Source organism: Colletotrichum aenigma, assembly GCF_013390185.1.
Source record: "Colletotrichum aenigma strain Cg56 chromosome Unknown KSG_Cg56_contig16, whole genome shotgun sequence".
In the NCBI taxonomy this organism is placed as follows: domain Eukaryota; kingdom Fungi; phylum Ascomycota; class Sordariomycetes; order Glomerellales; family Glomerellaceae; genus Colletotrichum; species Colletotrichum aenigma.
Window position 1 is genome coordinate 10521 of NW_023500922.1, and position 27578 is coordinate 38098.

Genomic DNA, 27578 nt, shown 5'->3' on the forward strand with positions numbered 1-27578 from the left:
ACTTTTAGATGTACGACCCGTCAACTACCTTGCCTAGCCATAAACTGGCGACTTTTCCGCGTATACCACAGGCTAGGCCTACGTGGACTATACGCGCCTCTACAGTGCTGGACAAAGGCCATACTGCTGTTTGAGTGAAGAGGAGGCCCTGTGGATTGGATGGACGACAGACACGCCGCACTCTCTATCACTTCTCTTGCAGCCCTCGGGTTGTCCGACGGCGAGACCAACATAGTTCCTAGCGGCCAGAGGGCCCCACTTACGGCCCACTGGACGGGATGTCGTTGAATCTGCCGACACTGGCCTCCCCGGCCGAGTGCAGATTGATGCTATACCCGGTCTTCGTTGACGAGTCACGGCCAGGCACGCCCTGCCCAGCCTCCGCAGACCCGGAAGACTAATTACGCTCCGGTGGAGGGCGGTGGGGATAATATACGTGTCGGCAGCAAGGACTACTATTTCGAGAACCTGCGAGACCAGCTAGAAGACAGTCAACCGCATCCCGCACACGAAAGAAAGGCTCTCTAAACATATTACCGCCTGGCATTGGGGTTCTCCGTCGTCCCGTCGAGTGACTTCCGGCTCGTCAGATTGGCCTGACCAAACGTCCGGTGAGGCCGTCAGTCGGTTGCTTGCTACGAGGCAGCCTTGTCGGGCGACGGCTCACGCGAAGAAGGGAAGCCCAGTCGTCGTGACCCATGCGTCCGCTGATGCCGTTCTTCGTCAATTCCGATGTCACCGGGCGCCTTGATCGGACTGGCCAGTGTGCCCTGCCCCCCGCCGCGGATATCCCACGAAGCAGGCTCATCAAAGGGAGAGGAGGCGGAGGTAGTCTGGGTCACTGTGGCATGTTCCATGTTCTAGAGGCTGACGGGAAGCAGTATATATCTACTATCAAAAGCCAGATCTTCTCCTGCCCAAACAGCAACCAGCCACCACAACAGCCATATTTCTCTCTTGTCCTTCCTTTAACTGACCTTCAACGCCTGCCACTCGCTACCCACACTCACCCACGTTCGTTCTAGTTTTCTTTGCCAACATGGTCGGACCGCGTCCACTCCTCGTGCTTCTATCTGGCGCCTCTCTATGGGTGTTGTCTAGCCACGGGGCCCCCGCGAACGGGATGCACGTCACCCGAGGCGGGGGAATGCCACCAGCGGAGGTCCAAGCTGCTGGCGGACCTCTTTCCGGGCATCTCGCTGCACTAGGGCCTGAGGGTCAAGACGCCAGTGTCCGATATCAGTCAGACAGTGTCTCCCCGAGCTCTGAAGCCGCAGCCGAAGACGGACTTTGGGAAGGCGACGCACTCTCGAGGAGAGCCACGGGCAGGAAGTCCGGATCCTTCTTCAGCCGTTTCAAGGTATGTTAAGCCCTACCTATCAACCGACTCCAGCTGACCGCCGCCAAGCGCCCCTTTGGTAGGCGGCCCTCCACCAGGCGGCCCTCTAGCGGACGGCCCTTTTCCGGACGGCCTTTTACAAGACGCCCCGCGTCATCCCAAACGGCCGCCGGGGACTCTCGTTCCGGGGGTCTTCCTGCGAAGCAGCCGATGGCTGACGAGACCGCCCTTGATGAGACCGCGGCCGACGACACCGCCGTCGACGGGGCTGCCGCCGACGGGAATGCCGTTGACGGGACCGCCGCCGATGGGACCGCCGCCGATGGGACTGCTGCCGATGGGACTGCCGCCGACGGCTTCACGGGCGAAGAGGGTTCAGGCGCCGAGGGATCTACCGGCGAGACGACCGCCGACGGGTCTTCCGTAGACGAGGCTCAAGTCCAGAAGCGATCCACCACCAAAGGCTCCACGAAGAAGGTGTCCACCAGCGCGACCACCGCTGACGAGACCTCCACCGGCGCGACCACCGCTGATGAGACCTCCACCGGAGCGACTACTGCTGATGAGACCACCGCTGACGAGACCTCCACCGGCGCGACCGCCGCTGATGAGACCTCTACTGGCGCGACCACCACCGACGAGACCTCCACCGGCGCGACCACCGCTGATGAGACCTCCACTGGAGCGACTGCTGCTGATGAGACCACCGCTGAAGAGACCTCTACCGGCGCGACCACCACCGACGAGACCTCCACCGGCGCGACTACTGCTGATGAGACCACCGCTGACGAGACCTCCACCGGCGCGACCGCCGCTGATGAGACCTCTACTGGCGCGACCACCACCGACGAGACCTCCACCGGCGCGACCACCGCTGATGAGACCACCGCTGATGAGACCTCCACCGGAGCGACTGCTGCTGATGAGACCACCGCTGAAGAGACCTCCACCGGCGCGACCGCCGCTGATGAGACCTCTACTGGCGCGACCACCACCGACGAGACCTCCACCGGCGCGACCACCGCTGATGAGACTTCAGCTAACGAGACTTCTACCGGCGGGGCATCTTCCAGAAAGACCTCCGCGAGCAAAACCGGTTCTAAGACCACCTTAAAGAAGACTGCTGCCAAGAAGGCCGCTGCTGATGATACTGCCGCGGAGTCCGTATAGGGCCAACTTAACAAGGCACCGGACGGGAGCGCAGCTCTCGGCACTTGAGCAGCTTGGCTCCCACACATCGGCTCATTGCGATCGGCTTGTAGATAGATACCTGTTCTTTAGTAGCGTCCGCGTGGGGGCACTTTTAGACGCGCTCACGAAACGCAACGCCGTGGAACGTGCGGCTTCTCATATTTACGCTTTATATTTTGTTTAAAGATTAAGTCATAAATCTTACTCGAAGAATAAACCACTGTTGATACATGACATGCAGTCGCCCTGCCCACATAAGCTTCTGCTCTCGCAATCCCCCGCAATACGACTGGATAGGTAGTTTCCGAGCAAGGCAATGCCCTCCGGAATCCGGTTACCATGGCTAATCGCAGCAGCCGTGTTTGCTCCCCGCCCGACCCCTCCTGCGACAAGTCATTACGGTCCGCTCGACAGCGAGCACCGGCCACGCGTGCCCCATGACCCGCAGAGCAGGCAATCATTAGACAGGCAGAAGACTTGGGCTTCCTCGTCATCAGGATCAGCCGTCGACACTGTATGCTTCGTCCGGGGACCGGTAAGCGAGGGGTGAGAACCTGTTGAGTGTGTCACGACGGGGTCATTGATGCGAAGTCGCTCGTATACGTGCTGTTTTCAAGGAGATTCTACACCACTTAAACCAAGGTTAGCCCTATAGTAGATAGCTAGGTAGTCTTATTTATATAGGCCCAAGCCTGCCATCGCCTAACGACTTTGCTTGGGCGGTTTTCATGATGATTACGCCTGGTTTACAGACCACAACAGACGAGTCCTGATCCCGCCATCTAGTAACCTTGCGGACCAAGCGTTAAAGGACGTGTGAATGTCCCCGGCTGGTTCGTCTCGCCCTATCGATAGGGGTTCTGTGGGGAACTGTGGATGGACGTCTTCCACCTCCATATCGCTATCTAGGGCCCCGCGGGCGGATGAGACGGTCGACAGTTGACCACGCGAGTAAGTGTTCACGTGCGCAAAGTCGAGAGGCTCTGGCTCAAGATTCTGCTCACACGAGGGGAAGAATGGATGATCCCCCCGACGCGGGTACGTTGTGGACAGGCAGGCTCAACGCAACCCTGCAAGACCCTTCGGCTCTCACCAGTCAGTTGGAGTTAGGTGGTCTTGGTTGTGCTTAACCCCACTAGCTGCCCGCTCTGCCCGCCGGCGTCACAGCCGCGACCGATTCGCCGGGCCTGACCCGGCGAAGCACAGCGGACCCTGATCCGTTCGGAGATGGCCGTTGTTTCAAGGACTCCACCAGCTCCCTTACTACCTGCTTTGTTTTATTTTGGGGGGGGGGGGGGGGGGGGGGGGGGGGGGGGGGGGGGGGGGGGGGGGGGGGGGGGGGGGGGGGGGGGACAGAAAATAAAAAACTTGTTGCTGGACCTAAAGACGCCCGCAGATAGTCGTCCTGCGACGTTGTTTGCGTCGCGACCACGACAAGCGGTACATACCTACTCTGATCTCTGCGATTCTTCATCCCTGCGCGGTACGGGCGGAGGTCGGGTCCAAATCGTGACAAGCCAACCCCAGCCCCACGGGCCTTCCCTTTTGTGGCGGACACTGCTGCGTATCCGCACAATCAGGTCGCTCCGATCCCGGGCGCCTGCGCGACTGGGCACCTGGGCACCTGGACGGACTTGGTGGAGAGACACCCACCCCCTGTCGTCAGTATACCAGCCATGTGTTTCGCTGCCCATCGCGCCGTGACCGTAGGGATGGGTTTAGCATCACGTCGTTTAGTTGAGTTTGGTACTGGTTCGATTGCTGCTGTCCGCGAACACATACGGCTTGTTAGGGTCAGTCAATGCGAGGCTTTGTCCCTCATAACCTCTCTTTACTTAACCATGCTCCCATCTCTCTACCGGCAGTAAACTTGTCAACAGCCGCCACTCAAACGCAGTGTGACTGAGCAACGTCTGCCCACCCAACAAGGTCCAGCGCACCATCCCTACCCACTTATACCTTACCCAAGCAGGCCAGGCTCACAAGGAGACAGACAGCACGCTGCGGGTAGAGACCACTTTTCCATCGTCATCTCATCGTCGCCTCTCCCATTTCGGACGCCTCATGCCGCATTTGTCTCTTACCGCCGAGTCCTCCGCCCCTGAGGGTCGTCCGCCGGCGCCGTACTCGGCAATCCCAGCCTAACGGACCGCAAGGTACGGATACACCGTACATACGTGTCCCGACGCCACCATCTCGGCATGTCACGCCGTCAGATCCCTCCGGCGCTGCGCGCCGCCCACCCCCCCTGCACGCCCGACTCTCTGCTGGAACCGACGACGGGCCGCCGTTTTAGGTCGCAGATCGCCTGCATGGACTTCTCTAACAACGACATCCCACCGGACGCGCAGCCGTCATCACCGCCGGGTGCGGCTGTCAACACAAGACCCCAAGCACCCGCTCCGGGTTCGGTCGGTCTAGCGCCGTCTGATGTGTCGGTCGCCGACCCGATCACGCAACAGGATCAGCCGGCATCCCCCCTTGTCCCGGCCTCAGCTCCGGCCGACCGGAACGACGCCGCGGCAGCCGGCCTCTACCAGTGCCCACACTGCCAGCGACGGTACTCTCGCCCTGCGTATCTCGCACGACACATCCGGACCTACACTTCCAGCAAGCGCTGTGCATGCCCTATATGTTCCAAGGCGTTTGCCAGAACCGATCTGCTGAAGCGCCACGTTGCCAGGCACGCAGGCGGCGGCCAAAACCACGCTAGCAAGCGAAAACACGGCAGCAAGCGAAACCACCACGCGGGACCTTCACCCGGCCCTCGTCGTGTGTCTTACGCTTGCCGGCAATGCGCTGCTGCCCGTGTCAAGTGCGACGAGGTCAAACCGTGCACCCGCTGTTGTAGCCGCAACATCGATTGTGAACCCTCCTCGAGCCGTCATTCTTCCACAGCCGCCATGCACCTGCCCCTCCCCGGGAAGATCGCTAACGCCGGCGGCAGCGAGACGAAACCGTCCATCGGCTGTTCGACGGTACCTTCGCCCCTCCGTACCCACAACAACAACTCCTCTTACGCCGCGCATCAGGAGCTTGCCCCACCGCAGCAGCCCGCGTGTCTGCCAACGGCCGCAAGTGGCCTGGAGACTCTACGAGAGCGCGCCGAGGCCGAGAACGGGCGCCCAGCGACGTTAACAACATGGCGCGCGGGATTAGTACCGGATCCCGCGCACGTCATCCACGAGATAAGCGCGTACAGGTGGTTTGCCACCACAAGCCCCATCTCCACCACCACGGGAAGAGGCGTCTATGAGCCGGAAACGGGCTCTGTGACGGGACCAGAGCCAGGAAGTCAGCCTGTGTTGGATTTTTACGCCGGCTCAAACTTGGGGCTGTACGTGGTGAGCTCCGGGCCATTCGAGCCGTTCGAGCCATTCGCGCCACTCGAGCCACCCGGGCCAATTGAGCCATTCGAGCTATTCAAGCAACCAAGCCTGGGCGGTACGAACACGGCCGACAGCCGACGTTGGCCTTGGCCTGCGGACAACGCCGTCGAGACGATCCAGCACGCAACGGGTAGTCGTCGAGGCCCATGAAAAGGCCCCTACGCAAGGTAGATTCGGAATCGCAAACCTGACTTCCCGCCAGCAAAGAGCCGGTAGCAGCAGCCTGCCGCGGGACGTTATCTATGCGCTATACGCCGCTGCCTACACGGATAGGCGAACAGCTTGTCCCAATTCCGAGAAGGGGTACACCGGACCGTCGGAACTTAGCTCTATAGGGGTTCTTCGAGACGCCCCCCCCCCGTACTTCTTTTCTTCGTTCACTCACACGACGAGAATTCCGAACACGAATGTGGAAACTTGCCGAAACTGCCGGACCGGGCAAAGCATACACCTTGTGCGCGCCAATCCCCACACATCATTTCAACCCCTTCCTCCCACCCCGGATTTTACTGCTCGGTGCTACGGCTCGGCGCTGTCCTGAAGCTTCGCTCCGGCGGGACAATGGAATCGCGCTAGCAGGGTTACGACGTGAGCCGGACCGATTCGGGCAATGGCGCGAATTGCGTGCAGAATGTCTCCCTCAACGGCCGAGAATTGATATAGGGCGATACTTTGACGATTGATGGGCGCAGTCGGCCCCCCATGTCGTTGGTTTAGAGTTTCGGCTTAGCGGCTCCATACGCCCCACCCTGGGTGCCACTGGGGCGGCGCCCACAGGTCTGATGAAGCACGACAAGCATCCCTGGACGAACAGGCATGGATACGCGAACGGATTGGAAGACCCGCGAAAAGGTCTCGGGACCTCGGTACGATTGGCTCGTGCGCGCTCTTGATTACTGTTAGATCGCCGATGCGTTTTCCCGACGGGGTCTATATGTTTTACTGCCCCTGCCAGCTCCATCCTGCAGGATAATCTGGAAAGGATGTAGGCGTGCGGTTACCTCCTGGATATGAATGTAAATGTGAATGTAGATGTAAACGAAAATGCCAAAGCCTAATTTTATACCGTTCGTCTGTCTTCTGCTGCGTTGCTTTGCTGATCGGGGCGTGGCATCAACCTAATTGGGTCAGCACCAGCTTTGAGGGAAGACAGTTTCATCTGGCCACCTCATCCTGCAAGCCCCATTCCGCGCAGCACGGACAATACTATATACTCCGTACGGAGTACTCCAGACCACTATTCCCCTAATTACATGCTAAAAATGGCTCAGGATTCTGCGGACAGGTCCAGTAGGTAAGGTTTGTAGGTACAGGTAGTACAAGGTAGCCAATCAACTGACATGCCCCACTTTCCGGTGGGCCGACGTCCAGCGGGAGCCACTGGACGTCTCTACTCTAGCTACCTAGCGAGATTACCCGGCACCGATGGAAGTCTGCCAAGATTTTACCTTACACACACAGTAGCCATCCAACCCCCTCCCCCTTGCGGCTGCAGGGACTGTTCGCTGAACGTATCCGTACGCAGTGTACGCCAAGCTGCAAGGACGGTTTTTTATTTTTTTATTTTTTTCAATTCTTTTTTTTTTTTATTTTTTTTAAAAAAAAGAAAGAATAGGGAAGTGGGATCAGGACTCCGAGCCACGAAATCGCACCTATAAAGCCAGCGCCCCTCTCTCGGTGAGAGACTTGTCAGTGTCTCGAGAATACGAGAGCTAGGTGGCTCAGCGTACGACGACCGATAGCCCAGTATGAGTGCTGAGAAGAACGTAGACCGTCCGGAAATCCACATCTCTCGGGAGAGTTAGTTGCTGATCCCTAAAGGACGGTGATACCGGGCGCAATGCAATCCAATGTAAGTCTATCGAGCAACAAACTTACTATGTAGGCCGGCCCTGCTTGGTAGATCTAATCGTTTTCAACGCCTTAGCGAACGGCTGGGGCCAATGTATGAGATGATGGATGAGACGATGCGAGCGGAAGCGTCTGCACAGCGGTGGTATTCAACGCCGTGGTATCGGCTTTCGGCGAAGCCGGGAAAGATGCCCCCCCCCCCCTCCTCTCTTCTTCCCAGATTCCAGGCAAATGCTTGTTGACCGCTGTTAGGAGCTCTTGAATGAAGCTGGGGAATTTGAATCCTAACTGCGAAGACACATCAGTTCACTCGCAGCCGCCCTGTGTCCCTCCCTTGCCGCTCACTACGCCGAGTTATCTGTAGACTGTCTTAACAGCGCGTTAGGTAGTCGAGCCATACAATAGGCTTATTGCCCACGAGTAGTATGAATAAATAAGACGTACAATCATCAACAGTCGTCTCACTCCCTCGGAGCGGAGCGAGACGGCTGTCCGAGTTTTGTTCATAACACGTTCAGAACACGCTTCGGAGCGCCCTCCTAACATTGAACCCCTTGGTCTCCTATCTTGACACCGCCCCCTCATCTTTCAAAATTTTGATTTTCTTTCCCCCCTCTTGATCGGCACGGCTATACACTCGCTTTCTATCCTACCGACTCGAACCGCTGCCGCTGCTGCTACTAACGGCAGCTCGTGTGCACTGCAGCCTTGGGCTGGTTTTGCGGCTGGCACCCAACAGCTAGCGCCTGCGGCTAGCTTACCTTGTCAGTCACGATTCTGCGAGATATACCCCCCGCGGACTGAAGGTCGAGAGCCTCCAGAGGCAATTGGATACATTCCCCACCAGCAGCTCCCGGGTGAACGCAAGCCGAGCCGCCTGGTCACCATCTATGAACACCAACATGACACTTTACAGCCACTTCGATATGGAATCCCGGGGCAAGGGCGACCGCGCTTCGCTGGAGCGGGAGCGAGACGCCTGGTTTGCCGCTTTGGAGAGCTACAGACTGCGATTTTGCTTGGAGAGAGAACGCATCAGAGTGGCTTGCAAACGCGCAGAGCAGAGCGTCTGGGTCAATCTCGCTAACCAGGCCTGGTGTATCAGCCAAGAAGCCTTGCCTGTCGATGTTATCGAGATCCTCTGCTCTTATCAGGCCGAGATTCGTCAAAGACGCCTTAAAGATCTACAACTGGATCGTGACCAGTCACTGGATGCTGTGGACAAGCAGGAGAGAGAGGTCCTTCTTCATCACCACCAACGATTTCCGTTATCAACCACGACTGGGCCGTTAATGGATACGGAATCAACCAGAGACAATCCAATCGAGATACAGCGAGGCCCACCGACGGGCCCAACGTGCGATCTCCGAGCGCGGACACGCGCTGGAGACGACGCGCCTCAAGAGGCACTGGCATCCCAGAGCAGAGTGTACCCGTGGAGTCAAGCCCTGGCCTTAAGAGAACCAGCTTTGGTCCCCACGGCGTTAACGACCGCGCACCAAAGCCCCCTTTCTAACAAGCCCCCAAGCCTCCCCCGAACCCCAAGCCAAGGTGCTATGTCGGACTCTAGTTAGAGCCGCTAGTATATAAACGTCCTAACTAGAATGCTCCCTTTTCCGCAGACGTAGCAGCCTCGGCATTCTGCCGGCGGGAGACATCATGTTGACTGCTCGGGGGCAGAGTCAACCTTCCAGACCCGTGTGAGGAAACGAAAACGAGTCCAGAGAAGCTTAGCCGGCCGGCCATGCGGCAGGGGCTAGGACAAGCGCGAGCTGCAAGCTGCTGTCTCCTCCACACGGCAAGCTAAAATGTGCCTGCCTCCTCCAAATCTGACGTTCTTTGCAATGCGGATGCGCGGGGGCCGCTGCCGTTGGTGACGTTTCCACCGCCGGAAGCGGACCTGGGACCAGCAGCACCATCTGTAGAAGTTCGAGGCGTATTGCTACGTACTCACGGTTGTTTCGTGATATTGGAACAGCCCTCCGCAGGCTCGAGGAAACAACCGCTAGCCCAGCTCTCGTCTCAGTGTGGGGGTTGGGGGTTGGGGGTAAAGTGTTAGTTCAGGATGTTTGGCGCGGGGTCTGTTACAGCTGCTTTTGCGTTCGCATGGTTCGATCCGGTTTCTTTCCCTTCGTTTTCTCTTTTCTTCTTGTATATTAACGATCGATTAAGAATGTATCCTATCCTATAGATGCAACCATCTAAATAACGGGTCCCTGTATGCGCGCCACGCTTCCTACTAGTTAGTGACTGACGTCTGGTGCAATCAATCTCTCCCCGTTATGCTTGCCTTTTCTTGAACTCAGGTAGATTTCGCTTGTCTCGGTCTCGACCCACCAAGTTTGGTGAGAGCAAGTAAGAATGGCTGTCGTGAACACCGAGTTGTATCAGTAACCCCGAATTTCCTGGTGAGAATTGGAGCTTAGGCAGGAGCTGCCTGAGTGACCGCTGCTCCTCTTCCTTAACCCTCCTCGCTTCTAGTTGTCCTAGGCTTCTGGGTAGCGAGAAATTTCGTTAATGGAGTTAGCTAGGCGTTCCTCGATTTCCCCGTCTCAGACGAGGACATTCGCCACCCACTTGCAGCCACGCTCATGGGTATCCATCCATCCATCGTGGGTTGTGGTAACGAGCCTTCCACAACGTCAAGCCTAATGTTGATGAAGCCTGACGACTGTCTCGCAGGCCTGCTACTACGTCTTCGGTCGGCCTCGGTCCGTGTTTCCACACCCACTGACTGCCCACGGCCATGACCGCCGACTTCAGTTGCATCCCGGTGTTGAGTCCAAACCGTCGCCGACGGCGGCGGAACATCGATATCCACCGAGATCCCTTGGAGCGACAGCGGCAAGTCACAGCTTAGGTCAGCGCGGCTGCGATCGTAGCTTATGGCGCCGCAAAGGTCGACTTCGCTATCAGAGGAACCTAGCCGTGGCGTGTGGCGACGATTCGGGCTATCGCCAGGGCCGATTTCGCGCGGGATAATGGCAAGCTCGGCCTCAGGTTGCTTCGCAATAGAAGCTGTCCTTTTGAAGCTGAAGCCGTGCTGCATCCTGTGTCGGGAGAACCCGCTGACGGGATTCGACAGAGAGGGCATAACCTTCACGACGAGGGGCCGGAGCGTCGGAAGGCACGCGCAGATCAGCCCACTACAGACTTCGCCGATGGACCACCCAGCAGTCTGCACGTTTTCCCACGTGAAGTCTGCGGTCTGATGGAGGTGTTGTATCCGGACAGCCGAAATCACGCACGTGCTATCAACCATGTGAGATTGGTGTCAATGTGACATTTACTGTCGATATAGAGCACGTACAAGAGTCCGAGGCAAAAGATTCCGCCTAAAGCATATCTCTGTCTTGAAGGCAGCTTCAGGCCGCTGATAACCGGTAACGGCAGAACAAAGACTATCAGGTCGGTGGCGATATTCCCTGCGGCGTTGATGTACCACAGAGGGTAGTTCGGGATACAGCTGCCTCGGACGCTCTTATCCCAGAAGGCGTTCGTAGGGATGCAGATCAAGACCTCCACCAGAACTTGTGACATGCTCCAACCCCCGACGAGGATCATCGCACCGAACAGCAACTTCCTCATTCTTTGCACAGCAAATAGTCGCCAGTACTGGAGCAAGAACGTCATTTTGACGCCAGCGAGGGCGGCATTATAGAAGACGACCGCGGTATAGAAGGTCTACTAACTGTTAGTGGACAAGACACGTCAAACCTCGCCAACGAGGGCTGCTATACCCTTAGATACTCTTTGATCTGGTCTTCAGTGAGTAGATACACATGCATACCGAGGCCGTTCCTCAGGTCTAGAAGATCCGCGTCAGCTATGCTCTCACCATCCTGGCTAGAATGTAAGAAACTCACTGATCGCAACTGCGAAGTAGCAAGCGAAGAGGAGAAACTAGGAAACAATATTGGCTTGACGTTGGGTGTGGGTACGAAAATGGGTGTTAAGTGGGTTAACTCACGAAGGTTAGGATAGCAGCGCTATCATCAACACCGAATCTTCGCAGCAAGAACACGCGAGTGTACGTTCGCATGATCACTGCGAAGAGAGCCAATGCGAACGCAAACGATGTGATACCAACCATGACAGCTCGTCGGCTGTCGCTTGACTTGGCGCCGGGACGGCCTTCCATTCTATTCGCTGTTCCCTGGTGCCCTAGCGAGAGATGGCGCTCGTTGAGAGACGAGAGGAAGGGAATGTAAAGAAAACTTCGAGCCGAGCCAGGGTTACCGTAGTGGGACTGAGCTATATAGATCCGTCCGAAGGATAGAGCGATCGCACTCTTAGGTTAGCTCTTCAACACGGAAGGGCGGGAGGAGTGCCGCACAGGTGCCAAGACGAAGGGGGGATTAGGGGAGAAAAGAAAGAAATAAGAAAAGAGAAGGCAAAAAAAAAAAAAAAAAGGGATTGGGTTTGCCTCTCTTGCGGGAGCAAAGTTTACGCTTTGAAGTCATGGTAAGCATAGCGCCTCATACCGAAATGAGGGTCACACTATATCAGGGGGGGGGGGGTTTCAGACTGTAGTTACGCAGTAGACACAGAGAGTATCCCATGGTAGAAGGCGTCGACCGCCGTCTACAGGGACCACCTAGTTCGGTCAGAACTTTATTTCGGGTGACAGACCAGGACCATCTGCTCGCAGTAATTATAGGCTTGGCGAACACTACCGAGGCTGCCGGAGGGGAACCTTGACGTCCTTGGCGAAGCATGCTGCCCGCTGCTGCTGCTGAAATGTTCTCCATCTTCAAGGTGTGTAATAGATATAGGATCCTTAGTAAGACTAGCCATCTCGACATACAATAACAGCCTCTTCTGTGTTTTTTTTCTTTTTTTTTTTTTTCTCCTTTTTTCTCCCTTTGTTTCCATACCTCCCCAGGGATTCAAGATGTTAGCGCGTCACTTCTGCGTCGGTAGAAACGCCTAGTTAGTACTGGGGTATGTTACCTTCACAGAAATCTAGGGGGAGGGCGACATATCGTTTTCTGGACTTTCTCTGGACCTGGGCTCAAAGAATCTCCAGAAAAAGATGTGTTGTATTTTTGCCCCCATAAGGCCCTGTTAAGACCTCTAAAAATGATGAATATTCCTGCTAAAGAAGGCTAGTATAGGATGGCGCTAATATTTGGAAACCCTGAGGAGGTATATGTTCTTTTTCCCTTTGCAAGGAGGTGTTCGTGACCGAGACCGAGCGAAACATGGGTCTTACCCCTGAAGGACCGGCATCGTAGCTCCATGCAATCCTCGGCTATATGGAAGTGATCAAGCCTGTGTCCGGAGTGGGTTTCGTTTGAATTGGTTAGCGCTTGCGACAGACGGGCCCCCTAATATACTCTGTAGTACTATTTCCAACTAGGATTAGGTGTCTCTGCTGTCCGCGCACTAATTAGCGGGGGTTCTAGCGACGGGAGCCGCTGATTGCAGCCTCCTACGGTCCTACCTCGTTCTTTCGGTAGCCCAGCAGCCTAGCAGGGCCCTCTTAGTTACACTGCTAGCTAGCTACTACTAAGGGGTTAAGGCAGTAACAAGAACAAAATCCCCAGCAAATAGACACTCGTGCTATCGCAATAGTATTGAGCGAAGCGTTTGTAGCAGTATCAAGACGTGATTTGATTGGGTAAAGTAACTGGATCTTCCAGTGAGAGCATAAGTGTAGCTGTCAGTATCAACCAAGTACCTATATAGCACGGAGCAGGGAATGGTTGGGTCAGAGACATCATCACGGAAGCCTTTGCTCTGCGCTACAGTTAGCTGCACTGCCGGCTCGCTTGCTCGCATCTGGCTTTTTCTTCTTCCTAAAGTTAGTATGATCTCAGGAGGGGAATACAAGGGTTAGCTACGGGTACTGGATGCTTATATACGAAACTCCTATGGAAGAGTATACTGGGTAATTAGGAAATACACTAGAAGACTGGACGTCACTTTGTGCCCGCTACCGAGCTTCAACGGTCGGCCTACTCTCCAGCAGAAACACACCTACAAACTTACTAGCAGGCTCCCATAGGGCCAGTCCAGCCATCGCTTGACTATGTCGGTCATCAGCCTGCTACATCAGGCGCGCTGTCCTGGTGTCAAAACAACACGTTCTAGTTTATGTAGGGCAACTTCATCACCAATCATAGGCGGAAAATGCACCTCGTAGGACGGCTGCAATAGTTAGGTCTCGAACAGTGAACTCATAATTAAGACGGTGCCGTTATGCAAGCAGCAGGTTATCCTCGACACTTGGCCTTGAGCATTGTATAACACCTCTTTACACGCCGCAGGGGAGGCCGGGGAACCAACTGCAAATCCGGCTTATGAACGAGTTAGCTAGACAGAGAATGTCTAGCATGGGTGTCTGATGACGTGGGTTTCTCAATGCAGTGATACAAGAGCCACTATTAGAAACAGGGAGGGGGGCCGGAGGAGGGGGGAACTAAGTAGAAGAGAGGATGTTGACGTGTGCATCCTGGCGTTTACCGACCTGACCGTGCTCTGGTCAATGATACCTTAACGTTCCATCGTGAATGGATCTGCGCGTAGACTGTTGGCCATCGTACATGTTGCCCTGATGGGGATGATACATCAGGGATACAGCTATTGTTGGATCCGGACTGGCCATAGCATTCAACGCCTGAAACTCATAGTACGCTTGTTGATGGGGATGAGGAGGCCATCCCGACTGCGCTTGTGTTGGCATTGCTCGAGAGGCTGCGGATGTGGTCTGAAGGTGCGGCACGTTAGAGACTTTTAAAAAGGACTCCTCGGCCAGTTCGCCGGACTCTATAACTTGTTGCATAGGTGTCTGGCCGGTCATATGCATCCTGCACGTACTGGCGACGGGTGTGACGAAGTCCTCGCGAAATCTGCTGATGCTGTCGGGATCAGTGCCTAGAAGAAAGGCGTACTGAACGAGCAGCTTAATGTCGCCAATGTGCCGGCATTCTAATCTCTTCCGCAAGATGTTGGACGTCTGAGGGGTCCACTTGAGAGATGTTCTTAATGCTTCGCTCTGTGTCCACTCGTTCCAGGTGAGCTGCACCTGGCTCTGACGGAGCAGATTGCCCATCCTTGTAGAGTACGACCATCCGCCACGACTGGCGCCTTGCTCAAAGTGCTCGGCCACATGACGGACGTATTTTTTGAAGGTCGGGCTGGCGTTGGTGTACTCCGGGGCCTCAAACACTTGCAAGCAGCCGTCAAAGCCGCAGGCAAATACCACCTGCGGGCAGAGTTTGACCTTGGCTACGTCTACGGACACAAGAGAATCGCAGTGGACCTGTTTCAAGTGTACCTTGTAGACGCCCTGTGAATCAAACACCATATGACAGCCATAGTGGCGGCAGAACCACTGAGCGTCGTTGTAGTGAAAGTCTTCGATATGTCGTTTGAGGTCGCTCTTCCTTGCGCAGGTCTTGATGATACCTTCCTCCCCGCACAATCCACACACAAAATACCCATTCCGCTTCAATTTCTTTAGATCAGCGGATGACGTCCCCACTGTCGGCGGTTCCGGCACCCGCTGCTTCACCCGAATACGTCCAGCCCGCCGCGTTGCCGAGGTGCAGGTGGCAACGGAAAGGTCCCCACCTTGGATGTGTCTGCTCGTGGGCTTCGAACCGTCCCGAGAGCCCTTTGGCACTGCCACCCCGGCAGTAGAGGATTGGAGGGGAGAATAGCGTACTCTTTCGGATTCCCATAGGCCAAAGTCGGCTGATCCCGTGGATGACATCGCAGTATAAATACTTGACGCTTCATCGGGAGCTGCGTTGCGTTCAGCCGGCACTGGAGAAGCAATCGACTCCTGGACCAGGCTCTTTAATGCGTTCATGCCGTATCTATCGACCAGGTGCTTGATCAACTGCCCATCACCTAGTCTCTGCGCAGGCGACACCATCATAGTTTGCCGTGAACTGTTGGCTTCAGGCCAAGTATATGGGGCCATCGTCTTGAGTATGGGTCGTTCTTGCTCCTACGTCGGCAACAGCAGGATGCAGATGCCGTGTGACGAATAAGGTAGCTGCGGGCTTTCGTGAAGGCTATCGGGGACTGAACAAGTGTAACGACGCGATTCATAAACAGGATAAGACGAAGTGGCTCGGAGGAGTCCGTGAGCAGGCTGGAAATATACGATGAGTTTATTAGCGGATGGGTGGTTGGCACCGGACGCCGTATAAGCCATAAACACAAGAACGCTTTACCAATGTCTGTCAAAAGTTGCCAACGAAAAGAGATGAGGAAGTTTGCCCTAGAGTGTTGCTCGTAGAGAACAAGGAGAGGCGCAGCGACTGGCAAGCCCAAACTGGCCTGGGTTCAACAAGTGATAAAAAGGTTGGACGAATAGCACTATATGACGGATATTAGTGCTTGGTTTCCGGGCCTGTCTTCAATTTGACATGGACCGATGTGGCCCCCCGGCCAGTACCGTCGGAACCGAAACAGCGGTCAAAAGTTCCCTTGCTGTGAAGCGCGCTAGGGGGTGGTAGATGGGCAGGGATAAGGATGGTTTAAAGCGAGTGGATCTGGCTTTTTTGCCAGTTGGGCCAGGCCGGCCACCCAGTCTGACAGTGCCCCTCCTAGCCGGTTTTTGTCTTTACTTTTTTTCTTTTCTTTTTTTTCTTCTTCTTTTCCTTTCGATTAGGTTGGGAGTGCTAATCTTACTGGGGCATTGACCTCTGTTCTAGCCGTAGTGTATCAATTGAGACGAGAACGGCAGCTGGAATGACCACAGAAGCAGCCAGACATTGTGGAATCGAATTGAAATTAGTAGGAAAGTCTCATCCGCACAGTCCAAACCTAGACCCAGCCTTCCGTCGCAGGTGGTGATCCTCTCCCTCTGTTCTTGTTGGTCGCCCACTCATCCCAAGTTAACATGAGTCACAGCCATAGGTATATCTTCCTCCCTCCTCGCGATTGGACTTTCATTCTCTGTATCGGCATGGTATTCGTGGTGGCTATAGTGGTGGTTTTGTGTAGCTAGAGTCCGCCACCTCAAGTTGATGTTGTGACCATGACGCAAAGCCAGCGGATGCGAAGTCCGGAGATCACTCTCGTATCTCTCGTATCCATGACTCGAGAGGACCGTGGTCATTAGCGACCAGCAGGCTGCAGCGAGATTGTTATAAAACGTGCTGTGCGCAAGACTTTTGTTACGACCCGTTATGCATGGATAACAGTTGACCGACCCACTTGGGCGTCGGGCGGCTAGGACAGGACATTTGTACTGCAGGATCACGGGAACAACAGGAACTCACTCGGTAACGGAAGAACTATGGTCCAAATCACGTGATGATAAGATAACGATCATATTGGATCAATATGATCCAACACGACTTGGGGGCCAAACGATCATTCTGGATCGAAATGATCCAGATCGACCCAAGGTACAAAGGAACATGTTCAGAACTAGACTTGTATATAATGACCCTGAGCCTGGCTCATGGTCAGACTTCCATAGCTCTTCAGCAATCAACTTAGTATTCATCCTCACGGATACTCTCAGCTTACCTTCACTGCGAATCACTTGTTGAGTCTAAGACTGATCACCTTGGCCTCTGAAGAATCGATCTACTACAGCCTACGAACTACGACCTACGACCACGACCCAGTGTACTGTTAGAACGTATCAATCCCCAGCTTCTGTTAGCAGACCCTACTGTCGGATAGCTGACCGTAACAACTTTCCCACAGAATAGTCAAGACAACGACACCTCGCCGATCAGCACTATCTCTAGGGCAAATGGGCACACAAACGACCCCTGTTCGGATGCCCTGCTGTAGTCTCCATTCTATGGAGCGTAATAGGGGACGTTGGTGAAGGCCAGGCTCGGCAACAAGGACGAGCAAGCAACCAAAAGGGCTGAGGCTCTGCATCTAGCTGCGCCGACTTGTACATGGTAAGGGGGCCATCATGAATATCGAGTCCACCAGTACAATGGCACAGGCACTATCCGAGTGCCCGGCGCATCCGTGGGCGCGTGACTGCGGGTGTCTCCGTACTTGACGGATCCAATCTCCACATGCCGTCGGGCAGCACAGAGGACCGTCGTCGTGGCGGCTGCATTACTTATAGGCGGGGCTTCTCGCCCCTTGTCATGCTGCTGCTAGTCGCACGGTTCTAGCTCATGGCTTAGCGATAAGGGGCCTTGTATTTTCCCTCATTAACTGTCCTCCTCGGAAGGATGATTGGCATTGGAGACGTCAGAGAGTTCTTCACTGATGAGTAACGGAGTCTCGAGGCTTGATTCTAGCTCTGCTTACCTTTGTAGTGGGTCGAGCGTCGATCTTAGGCCACGCACCTATCTAGTAGGCCTCGGTTTCGGTCGGTATATTGTCCGCCTGTGTTGTCCGGTGACCTTACGGGTAGGCGAGGCCGCGAAGACCGCGGGGACCGCCTCATAGTAGTGGAGTTTGGTCGGGCCTGCAGCCATTGCAGTACCATCTGTAATACGGCACTCACTCCGTGCTTTGGTTACCACTACTATGATTAGCTATCGCAGATGGCTTACTAATTAGTAAACCTTTCTAGCATGATATTCCTAGCCAAAACCACACATGAACAGAGTCCAAGAATGGGGTTCTCCTATCCTAGGGGCAATCTTGGATTACACGCTTGTTCGCATAGCTACTGTAAATGGTTGTTGTCTTATGCCAGCTTCCTAGTATGTTGCTACAAGCATGAAATCCAAAGCACTGCCATGTCGTTTGTGTTGGGACAGCTGGCCTTCTGCATACTTAAAAGACCTCTTTGTTATAGTGTATGTGTGAGCTCGCACCTTTCGATCTCCAGGCCCAGCAAACCACGACGAAGGGCCAATAAGTATCCATTCCACCTTTCTTGTCATATTCGCTTGAACTCTAAACCTGCGTAGCAGGGGACGTCAAACTCGCCTGCGATAGAAGCGGCAGCAACGCCTGTGATAAAGGGAAAGAAAGAAAAAAAGGTCTCTTCCCCAGAAGGTGTCATGCAACCCAGGTCAGCGCAATACTTTTCGCCTTTACTGCTGCGACACAGCCGTCTTCACCGAATCTACCGCTATAGTCACCCTAACATAATCACCTGCACACTTTTCCCCACTACCTGAGAAGTAGCAGTCTTCTAAACACACCAAGAAGACCATCTATTGAGGTCAGTAAAAGGTGTACTGGGTATGATTGTGAGCAACAAAGAGTTCCTGGTTACGTGTGTGGTTCGGCTGAATGCATGAGATCCGTGTGCGGCCGCCGCCCCCCCCCCCCCCCCGCTTTTAGAGAGCAATCAAAATCGGATGACAGCACCCAAGCGATGTTAGTTGTATACAGTACTCGGTATTATGATGGAATTTCGACGAAACTCGATACAGTCCCTCATTTGACAGTCAACTCTCACCCCTATACCGCTCTTGGTCCTCACCTCGTTGCAATCATTCTCCTCTATAGAACATACCTAACACAGTGTTACGACCCGTAAACAAGGATAACAGCTGCATGACCCACCAGGTCATCAGGCGGCTAGGACAGGACATTTGTACTGCAGGATCACGGGAACAGCAGGGACTCACTCGGAGACGGAAGAACTATGGTACAAGTCACGTGATGATAAGATAAGACTGAGCAGGCAGTGTGGATCACTGAGCGCTCAGTTGGAATTACTGAGCGCTCACCAGCAGTCAGTGAGCGCTCACTAGTACCTAGTGAGGGATCAGTGATAGGACAAAGGGTACTGTTCAGAACTTGTATATAGTATAACCTGAGCCTGGCTCATGGTCCGACTTCCATAGCTCTTCAGCAATCAACTTTGTATACATCCTCACGGATACTCTCAGCTTACCTTCACTGCGAATTACTTGTTGAACCTAAGACTGATCACCTTAGCCTCTGAAGACCTGATCTACTACAGCCTACGACCTACGACTCAGACCACGACCCAGTGTACTGTTATAACGTGTCAATCCCCAACTTCTGTTAGCAGACCCTACTGTCGGATAGCTGACCGTAACACACAGCCTTAAGCGTCTTATGGTTCTTCTTGCACACAGACTCACCCTTGAGTGATTCAGCTTAGCCTAAGCCTATGGAGCCGACGAATAGTATGTGGGGTTACGTCTCGAAAGGACGTTGGGCGTGGGAACGGATGGTACCAGTTTAGTTATACTAGTCCACTAGGGACAGATGCTAGGTCCCTGACAGATGTATCCGCAGTCGAAGGATCATCCGCAGTGGAGATCGCTGTATGAATTCAAACTTGGGCGGGAGGACCGGATTCAACTGCATGGTAAGAACAAGCTTGAACGGAAAGCTACCTGCTACGGAAGACGATATCATCCCTGACACTGTCTCTTCTTTCGACGAGAGAAGCACGAACAGCAGCCCACCCTTTGACATTTTATACGGCATCCGGATTCGACTAAGCGAGTATATGGCGCCGGGTATGGCCACCGGCCCCTGAGACAGCTTAGAATGATGAGAAGTAGCTTTAGTGAGATATACAACAGCGGCATCATGCGTTGCTGCCAAACCGGCCTTATAGGGCCTCTCTAGAGGAAGCTGGTTTCTAATTATTAATACCGACTCGGAACTTCTGGACTGTTGAGGTTCCTTTAACGACGTGTCGGCACCTCTACGTCCTGGCTTCGTTCTTTCTTAAGCTCCCTAAAGCCACCCAGCTGACGTGCTCGCCCTTCTAGAGGCCACTGAACGCTGCTCTCTGCAGGCCTCTCTGCAAGGTGAGGCCGTTTCTATACGGGCGGATTATGTACGTGGAGGACAGTATAAAGCCTTGGTTGTAGGGTGTTACAGTAAGCATGGTCCGTTAAGTCGACTGACATTCCTAGTCTGCTATTCTAGTATCTAAATGAAATTGATCGAACATCATACGTCTATTGGTTGTAGATAATATCACTGGTTCTGCTACTTGTAGTCGCGTTACATACAGCGAACCCTTGTCTAGGTATTATCTAGTCCTTAATCGCCCCTATAGCCAAGTACCTAGCTGATAAGACACGTCATGGGACTGACTATCGCCATTCTCAGGGACAACTCCGAGAGAGAACTTCGAATATACTAACAAGATGCTATCCGTGCGATTCCCCGTTGGAGTGCAATGTCTCTGTTACGTTTAAGCACTATAGCTGCGTTTGCGACCTTCTTAGATATACCTAAAATAGATAACATAGGGCTCTGATGTGATTTGCTGTCTTCCCGTCTCGGCAGTGTGTGGTTTCTAGTAAATACGCGGAGGAGACTGAAATGTGACCGTCCCCCCACTGCTTGTGGCAGAGACTGAAGCTGGGAGCTGAATAGGAGAAACAGATCCCCGTTCCGAATAGGTCCAAGCCTTTAATCTCCCAATCTGTCTTTCACTAAACCCTAACCTAGACTGTCAAGAATTAGGGCTAGAGGCATACTTAGCTACGGGGTGTAATACTTTTCAAGCAGCTCCGCCTCTACTACACATCCTGCTCCGCCTCCGGCCCTGTTCGGTCACGCAACGGATCGATTACGGCCCCGGTCGACGTATACCTTATATTAATAACACCAGTATTATCTGCTAACTCATACGGTGTGTGGATGATGCAGAGGGCGCGGTGATGTTATATCTGCGACGACTTGACTAACTATGTCTTCATTTCCGTCCCGGTATTCCGGCCTGTGTGTCCTGCACGCTACGTGTTGCTCTCTAGGCTACGTACCTTAGGCTTATGTTTTAAGTTATAAGCCACGGAACACCTGGTGAACGACCCGGCCTAAGGTAGCTCAGTGAATCTTATGATGTGGTCTCCATCGCGTAGTTATCGCCAGGTTCTAGTGATGGCAGGTGACGAGGTGCTAGAGGTCAGCCTGCTCAATTGTTAAGCGAATCTGTAACCAACTATAATAGGTGGCAGTTCATGTGTACCTTATAAGGGGGGCGGATTTCAGTAGGACTCATTTATATTTGTGTATGTATAAATTTTCTTCCTCTTCTTTCTCTTTCCTCTTATCCCCCGAGACATTTGTGATGATATCCATTGCTGTTCCCCCCCCCCCCCCCCCCCCCCCCCCCGGCAACTGCTGTAGAATGCTATGATGTCCCACGATTCCAATTCCAGCCGATAGGGGGTCGGGACCCCTGGTGACGCTCGGACTTCTCAATGGTTCGGACGTCGCCGGCGCTGAGGCCTAGACCTTGAGGCCAAACGGCATGGGCCAATTGCTGGGCAGGCACACGCTGTTCCCGGTTCGCGCATTGCCTGACTCGTGGTCCCGGGGTCTCTGAAGCATGCATCCGCAACAGGCTATTTTTAAAGCGCCCTCCAGAGCGTCCTGGCTCTCCAGGTTCGGCCATATCTAGCCCTGCTTGCGCGCGACGCGGCCAGTTTCCTACAGAGTGGCAATAGGCAAGGAGTCTATGATCAACAATCGCATATCCCGTCGACCTGCCTCCTGTCGCGCTACGAGATCCTCCGCTGCACGCTTTATTATCAGTCATCCTGCGCGTATAGGTATGCTGCATCCGCATAATTGTCGGGCATCATACGGGACTAAGCGTAACAGCAACCAGGACACGTGTCGTTCTAGTGACAACAGCGGATTGGCGATAATTCCACACATCAACACACGGCCCATCGCAGAGGACCAGTGTGGATCAGGACGTTTTCCCTTCTCCAGACCCTTGGGCCCAAGACGACCTTCGCCTGTCTTCGAAATGGTCGACGATTTGCCAACGCTCCCAGGCTCTCTCATATGGGACAGGGGCCGATCGGAGGTGCGCCTGGTCAGCTCGCCATTCTCATCGTCCCCACCCATCGCCATCATCAGGGACATCCGCCCGTTACTGAGCAGCCCAGCACGTCTGAACGCGGTCCGCCATGCTACTGTGTGCTGTTCGCGGGCGTCAGAGCGCTTGGAGGCGGAGACGGCGATGCAGCGTTCGACGTTGGGGCAGGTGGCCGAGCCCGTGCCGCATGCCACAGGGGCGATGCTGCCGCTACACGCGGACTCCGTTGCTTCTGGATACGAAGAGGTGGGCACAACGCAGCCGGCAGGAGCCGTCGCTGCTTTGGCCGTCTTGCTGTCGCGCCTGCCTGCTCTGGAGACCCTCGAGATCCGGACCTTTGACCGGGTCGAAGATGAAGAGGATGACGAGCAAACCGCATCTCTAGCACTAGGAGACCCCGTCATCTCCCTCCTCTGCCGGGAGATGCTTTCGGCCGGCACCATGGCCTTCGCACACGTCAGGACGGCCAGGGTCGTTGTACCATACCCGGACGATGACCCCGCCGCGGAGTTCGGCTTTTACGTCAGCGCAGACACTGTGCTACCCCTGTTTTACCTCCCGCAGGTCCGCACCCTCGAGATGCACCGCGTTGAGGACGGTGGACGGTTGGTTTCATGGCCCGCCGGGGCAGGCCCCGTCTCCGCGACGCAGCTTAAAGAATTGGTCATGAGCAAGGCCCAGCTGACTGAAGCAAGTCTGGACCGACTTGTGCGAGCATGCCCAGACCTGGAGGTTCTCCGCTGGGAGCATGTTATCGATGCCGAATACGCCCGGTCGTGGCTTGACTTGGACGCGCTGCGCACATCGCTCGAAACCCTGAAGCACTCGCTACAGGAGCTCTCCTTCAGCGTGATTCTCTGGACATCCACAGCTATCGACTGCGGCGAGCAAGGGCCGTGGGGTATTCGGGGCACGCTGGCGTCACTCAGGGGGTTCTCTCAGCTTAAGCGCATCACTATCTCGCTACCGGTACTACTTGGGTGGAGAACAGATAACTCGGCAAGGCTCGCCGACGTGCTCCCCGCTAGCATCGAGTGTGTTACAGTCACTAACGAAATGTTCTTCTGGTGGCACTCCCGATGGGACGACGTCAAGTGGGAGGCGGACGACCCAAGCGCCCCAAGGTGGCACACACTCGAAGCTAAAATCACAGAGTACCTGGAGGCTAGGCCGTCAAGCTTAAGGCAGCTCAAGGTCGAGGTTTGGACAGCCGGTGAGACATCACGGGCTGAAGAGTTAAGAGACAGGCTGACATCAGTCGGGGCTGCTACTAGTGTTCACGTCACTGTTGAGCTGAGGTCATAGTTACGGAGGCTAAAGGAGGTGAAAGGACGGAGGACTACAGACATATTATACAAGTCAAGAAGCCTTTACTTATGGTAAGGTGACTGGTGCCTCGGGTGGAATATCTGGTTGATAGTAGCTTAGCTGCGACTGAGATCACTACGTAGTCTCAAGAATCATCAAAGAAGCTATTAGGAGCCCAAAGACCCAAACGCATATGTAGTAGTTACCCACCAGCCTGTGTACGTCTAACATCAGCTAGAGCACCCTCATCTCACCACTGATCCCATGACTAAGAACGTCTAACGATACCTTGGACAGGGCAGGGAAGCATATGACGTTTCTCAGTGTTCATAATAGTCTGTTTCCACAACGGACGGAGAAGTGCATAGATAGGCTAATCTAACCATGTTTTTCTTTGGTCTCTTTTGCTCTTTGCCTTTCTCAAGCATCTCCTCACACCTTAAAGCAGCAGCTGACACTGTCTCAGCATGCAGTATGTTCTTGCCATCTCGCCTTTTGCAAATGCATATTGCAAATGCATATAGGCCTTAAACTAACCCCCTAGGCCGTAGTAGGCAATCATATAGGAAGTGGGATGTTGCTGCCATAGCGCTGACACTATAGGTAAGGGACAACATTAAGCTACCCAACATAACATAACACAACAAATGGAGGTGGTGCCTTTGCCTATAGTTAGCAGGCTGGCGCATAACCCCTTTCCGACCATCAAGGCCAGTAGCAGTGACTGCAATTATCTACAGGCCTTGTTTCTGCTGTCGGAAAAACAGCTAAATGTATAGTGTATATAGTTGAACTAAGAAGAGCCCCACGCTCACATACAAATTACACTAGATGCCTTATTACTAGTAGGCAGGCCTAGAAGAGTACACTGACTGTTGTACCAAGGACCGTTAAAGCTAGACACGATGTTCAACAGCTATAGGTAGTCACTTATGCCTTTGACTACAGAAGCAGCAGCAGCATCCCGTCAGGGCTAAAACGTCATACCACAACACAACGCCTAGGCCGGTTGCCGCACAAATGAGCTAGGTAGTCCGAAGTTTCATCTTTAAGCCACTCTAGTGTTCAGGAGCATTATAGGGGGCTAATTCTCTTGCATCCCGCCGCTAGGTTCTAAAACGGGGTGGTGAAATCAGGGCTTCACACGAGTTCAGTCGCATATGAACAATCTGCCCACTGAGGCTTCACTCATTGACTTCAAAGGGCCACGGATCAGCTGTACTCATAAAGATAGCGGCAAGTGGCGTCAAACCGTAGCCGGGTCCAGGACTCCAGCCCTCCGTGAAAGCAGCGACAACTTCAAGTTATCCATAAGCTAGCAGTGGGATACTGCGTAGTACTCCTAGGGTCGGCCTCTCGCCGGCTACTGGAAGATACGGACTATATACCTTAGGTATAGCTTATCCCAAAGAACTGAGATAGCAGGACGAGGTTGATGGACGTTTTGCAGGCACGACGGACCACCCTAGTATCTTAGCCAAGGTAGAAGTCAATATGCAGCGGGAATAAGAGGCTGCAACGCCGCGCAGCAGAGAGATATGGCCGAGGCCGCCCACTGGTATAGCTTAGCATAGTGCGTCGTGGCCCACCCACCATACGCCCTGTAAGCCGGGAGGATAAAGCAGTTTGGAACTGTCGCCATCACTACTTTATTATTTTAGGAGTCGCGTAAGCATACGTACGTTACCGTATGTTATAAAGACGAGGTCGGGGCACGGACGACCCTCGTGATGTAGCTAGTAGATCTCGTGATGCGCCTCTTCATTTACGGGGGCTTTAAGGTACTCGGGAAGCTCTGTGCTCTGGCTATTCCATCTATTATGTGTTGGACTTGTGACCTAAGAACCTCCTGCCTCCTGGCCGACCACGCCGTCTCCGAGGAACTGTGTAATCGCAAATGTTGATATATTCTCACCTTCACGTTAGTTTCCTGTTCTGATCCCCTATCTCGAAGTGCCGCCGCACGAGCCCTCTATTCAAGATAGTGCCGGGGCCACTCTTCTTACAGGATATGCCCTAATGTGTTGTTACTCAGGCCAGCGTGGGCAGGTGGTGGAAAGGGAGGCACATGTATAGCTACGAGGGACTGCTGATCAATTTCCAGTATCTCCCTCCAGGAAGCGAGAGATTTTCCAAAGGCGGGAGAGATCTGTCATATGGCCTCACATCTAATCCGGCCTGCCTCAGCGAGAGTCCACTCAGCGTCCGTCATCTGACACCCATCGGGACGAATCATGATATCCCGCTACAGGGATGCTTGTGATCTGGCTATGAGATTCAAGGCTACCGTCGGTTCCGCGTGGAGCTTGCCCGCCTTGTTGGCCGACTCAGCCGGGGGGACTGCATGCCAGTCCTCAGAGCGTTCGCAAGGTGGTAACTGCAGCAGGTCAATGTATTCATTGTGAAGGTAATAAGGTAGCATCTATAAGCCTCGCCATCCGTCGCAGCCTGCACTAGGCGATTCCAAGGCTAGACCCTGGGCTAGCTTACAGATAGACCTCGGTTAGCACATTAGGCTGTGTGCTGCCGTCCGTTGGTGATTGCGATGCTAAACACCTCGTTTCCCGTCCTTGCGTCTCTTAACAAAGTGGACGAGTCCCAACCTGGCGAAAAGAAACGCAGTCCACTCCGCAGCGCGCTCCATTCTACGGCTTGATTTGAGGCCGTAATAGTCCTCTAGCGAGGTTGAGGATACGGGGTTGACGTTAGCGACGTCATCAGCACAGGCAGACCGAGACCGCTTCCCCCCAGGACGAACGGTGCACAGCTTGATGAGAGATTCAATATTACATCAGCATGAAGAGGATTGGGAGGGGGCAAGTAAGAGAGGGGACACCCCGAAATAGTGCTCAAGGGTTGGGGTTCTAGTCAGGCTGGGAGCCAGCTTGCGCTCGCGTTTGTGTGTTGCGCGCGGGTGGGTCGGTGGGCCTTGGTCGATCCGGACATCCCGCGAGGCGGATGGTCTAACGGAATAATTACCCACCTAAATGATAACATAAAAAATTGCCGGGAGGGGACACCAAACCAGCATCGCTTTTTCAGATAGGTAATGGTCAGTGAAAAAGAGGATAAGTCCAGACTCACATGGCCCGTCCTGTTACTTATATTGAGGTGCTTATAACAATAGACTCTCACTATGAAGCCCACACACTTTCTCTGTATTCCACTGGTCACCCGATTGTCGCGGCCTGGGCTGTCTGCGGAGTTGAGCGCTCTTAAGTCATACATTACTAGTGCGGACAATATCAGCATCCCCGCGTCCGCTGTGCGTCCCCTCAGCACTATCCACCTCACTTTGGGAGTCATGAGCCTTCCCGAGCCCAAAGACGTTGAAGAGGCGACCCAGGTCCTTCAGAGCATCATTCCTCTACTTCCCCAAAGGCCCATCAAGATCTCGCTCCTTGGCCTAGGAACCTTTCCTGGCATAGATCCAGGACGTGCCGAAATCCTCTTTGCGCACCCCACGTGTCTCGACTACGACTTCGACGCGCTATGCCAAAGAATCCGGCATGTGTTCGAGGATGCTGGTATCTTCGACAAGAGAGGCTTCAGCTTATTCCTTCACGCCACCATCTTAAACGCCAGGAAGACCGCCGACGGGGGGCTCATTGACGCGACGGAGATCCTAAGGAGCTATCGGGGACACGTATGGATGGAAAATGTTCCTCTCGAGGAAATCGGGATTTGCCGGATGGGTGCCAAGAAGAAGGGGGGTGATGATGAGGAATATCTGCTCGCAGCTTCCATCCCACTCACGACTTCGGCTGATAGATGA

The 27578-nt window shown here is 54.2% G+C and overlaps 6 protein-coding genes across 6 annotated transcripts; 4 read left to right on the forward strand and 2 right to left on the reverse strand.

Annotated features, from left to right (window-relative positions):
• Nucleotides 1–1039: 1039 nt before the first annotated feature.
• Nucleotides 1040–2509, forward strand: CGCA056_v015027 (Protein TIC 214; the record flags this gene model as incomplete). The annotated part of the gene is made up of 2 exons (XM_037330268.1): nt 1040–1360; nt 1409–2509. The coding sequence occupies 2 exons, from the start codon at nt 1040–1042 to the stop codon at nt 2507–2509; spliced, it is 1422 nt and encodes a 473-aa protein (XP_037171339.1).
• A 2222-nt stretch (nt 2510–4731) lies between these two features.
• Nucleotides 4732–6069, forward strand: CGCA056_v015028 (Zinc finger protein 444; the record flags this gene model as incomplete). The annotated part of the gene is made up of 1 exon (XM_037330269.1): nt 4732–6069. One exon carries the CDS (start codon nt 4732–4734, stop codon nt 6067–6069), a length of 1338 nt encoding a protein of 445 aa, XP_037171338.1.
• Nucleotides 6070–10256: 4187 nt separating this feature from the next.
• Nucleotides 10257–11911, reverse strand: CGCA056_v015029 (Satratoxin biosynthesis SC1 cluster protein 4; the record flags this gene model as incomplete). The annotated part of the gene is made up of 6 exons (XM_037330270.1): nt 10257–10261; nt 10348–11021; nt 11081–11454; nt 11511–11578; nt 11637–11673; nt 11741–11911. 6 exons carry the CDS (start codon nt 11909–11911, stop codon nt 10257–10259), a joined length of 1329 nt encoding a protein of 442 aa, XP_037171341.1.
• Nucleotides 11912–14399: 2488 nt separating this feature from the next.
• On the reverse strand, nt 14400–15490 carry CGCA056_v015030 (uncharacterized protein; the record flags this gene model as incomplete). Its single annotated transcript, XM_037330271.1, has 2 exons — nt 14400–14482; nt 14593–15490. 2 exons carry the CDS (start codon nt 15488–15490, stop codon nt 14400–14402), a joined length of 981 nt encoding a protein of 326 aa, XP_037171336.1.
• Nucleotides 15491–22423: 6933 nt separating this feature from the next.
• Nucleotides 22424–23800, forward strand: CGCA056_v015031 (uncharacterized protein; the record flags this gene model as incomplete). The annotated part of the gene is made up of 1 exon (XM_037330272.1): nt 22424–23800. One exon carries the CDS (start codon nt 22424–22426, stop codon nt 23798–23800), a length of 1377 nt encoding a protein of 458 aa, XP_037171344.1.
• Nucleotides 23801–26939: 3139 nt separating this feature from the next.
• CGCA056_v015032 (uncharacterized protein) lies at nt 26940–27578 on the forward strand (the record flags this gene model as incomplete). The annotated part of the gene is made up of 1 exon (XM_037330273.1): nt 26940–27578. One exon carries the CDS (start codon nt 26940–26942, stop codon nt 27576–27578), a length of 639 nt encoding a protein of 212 aa, XP_037171345.1.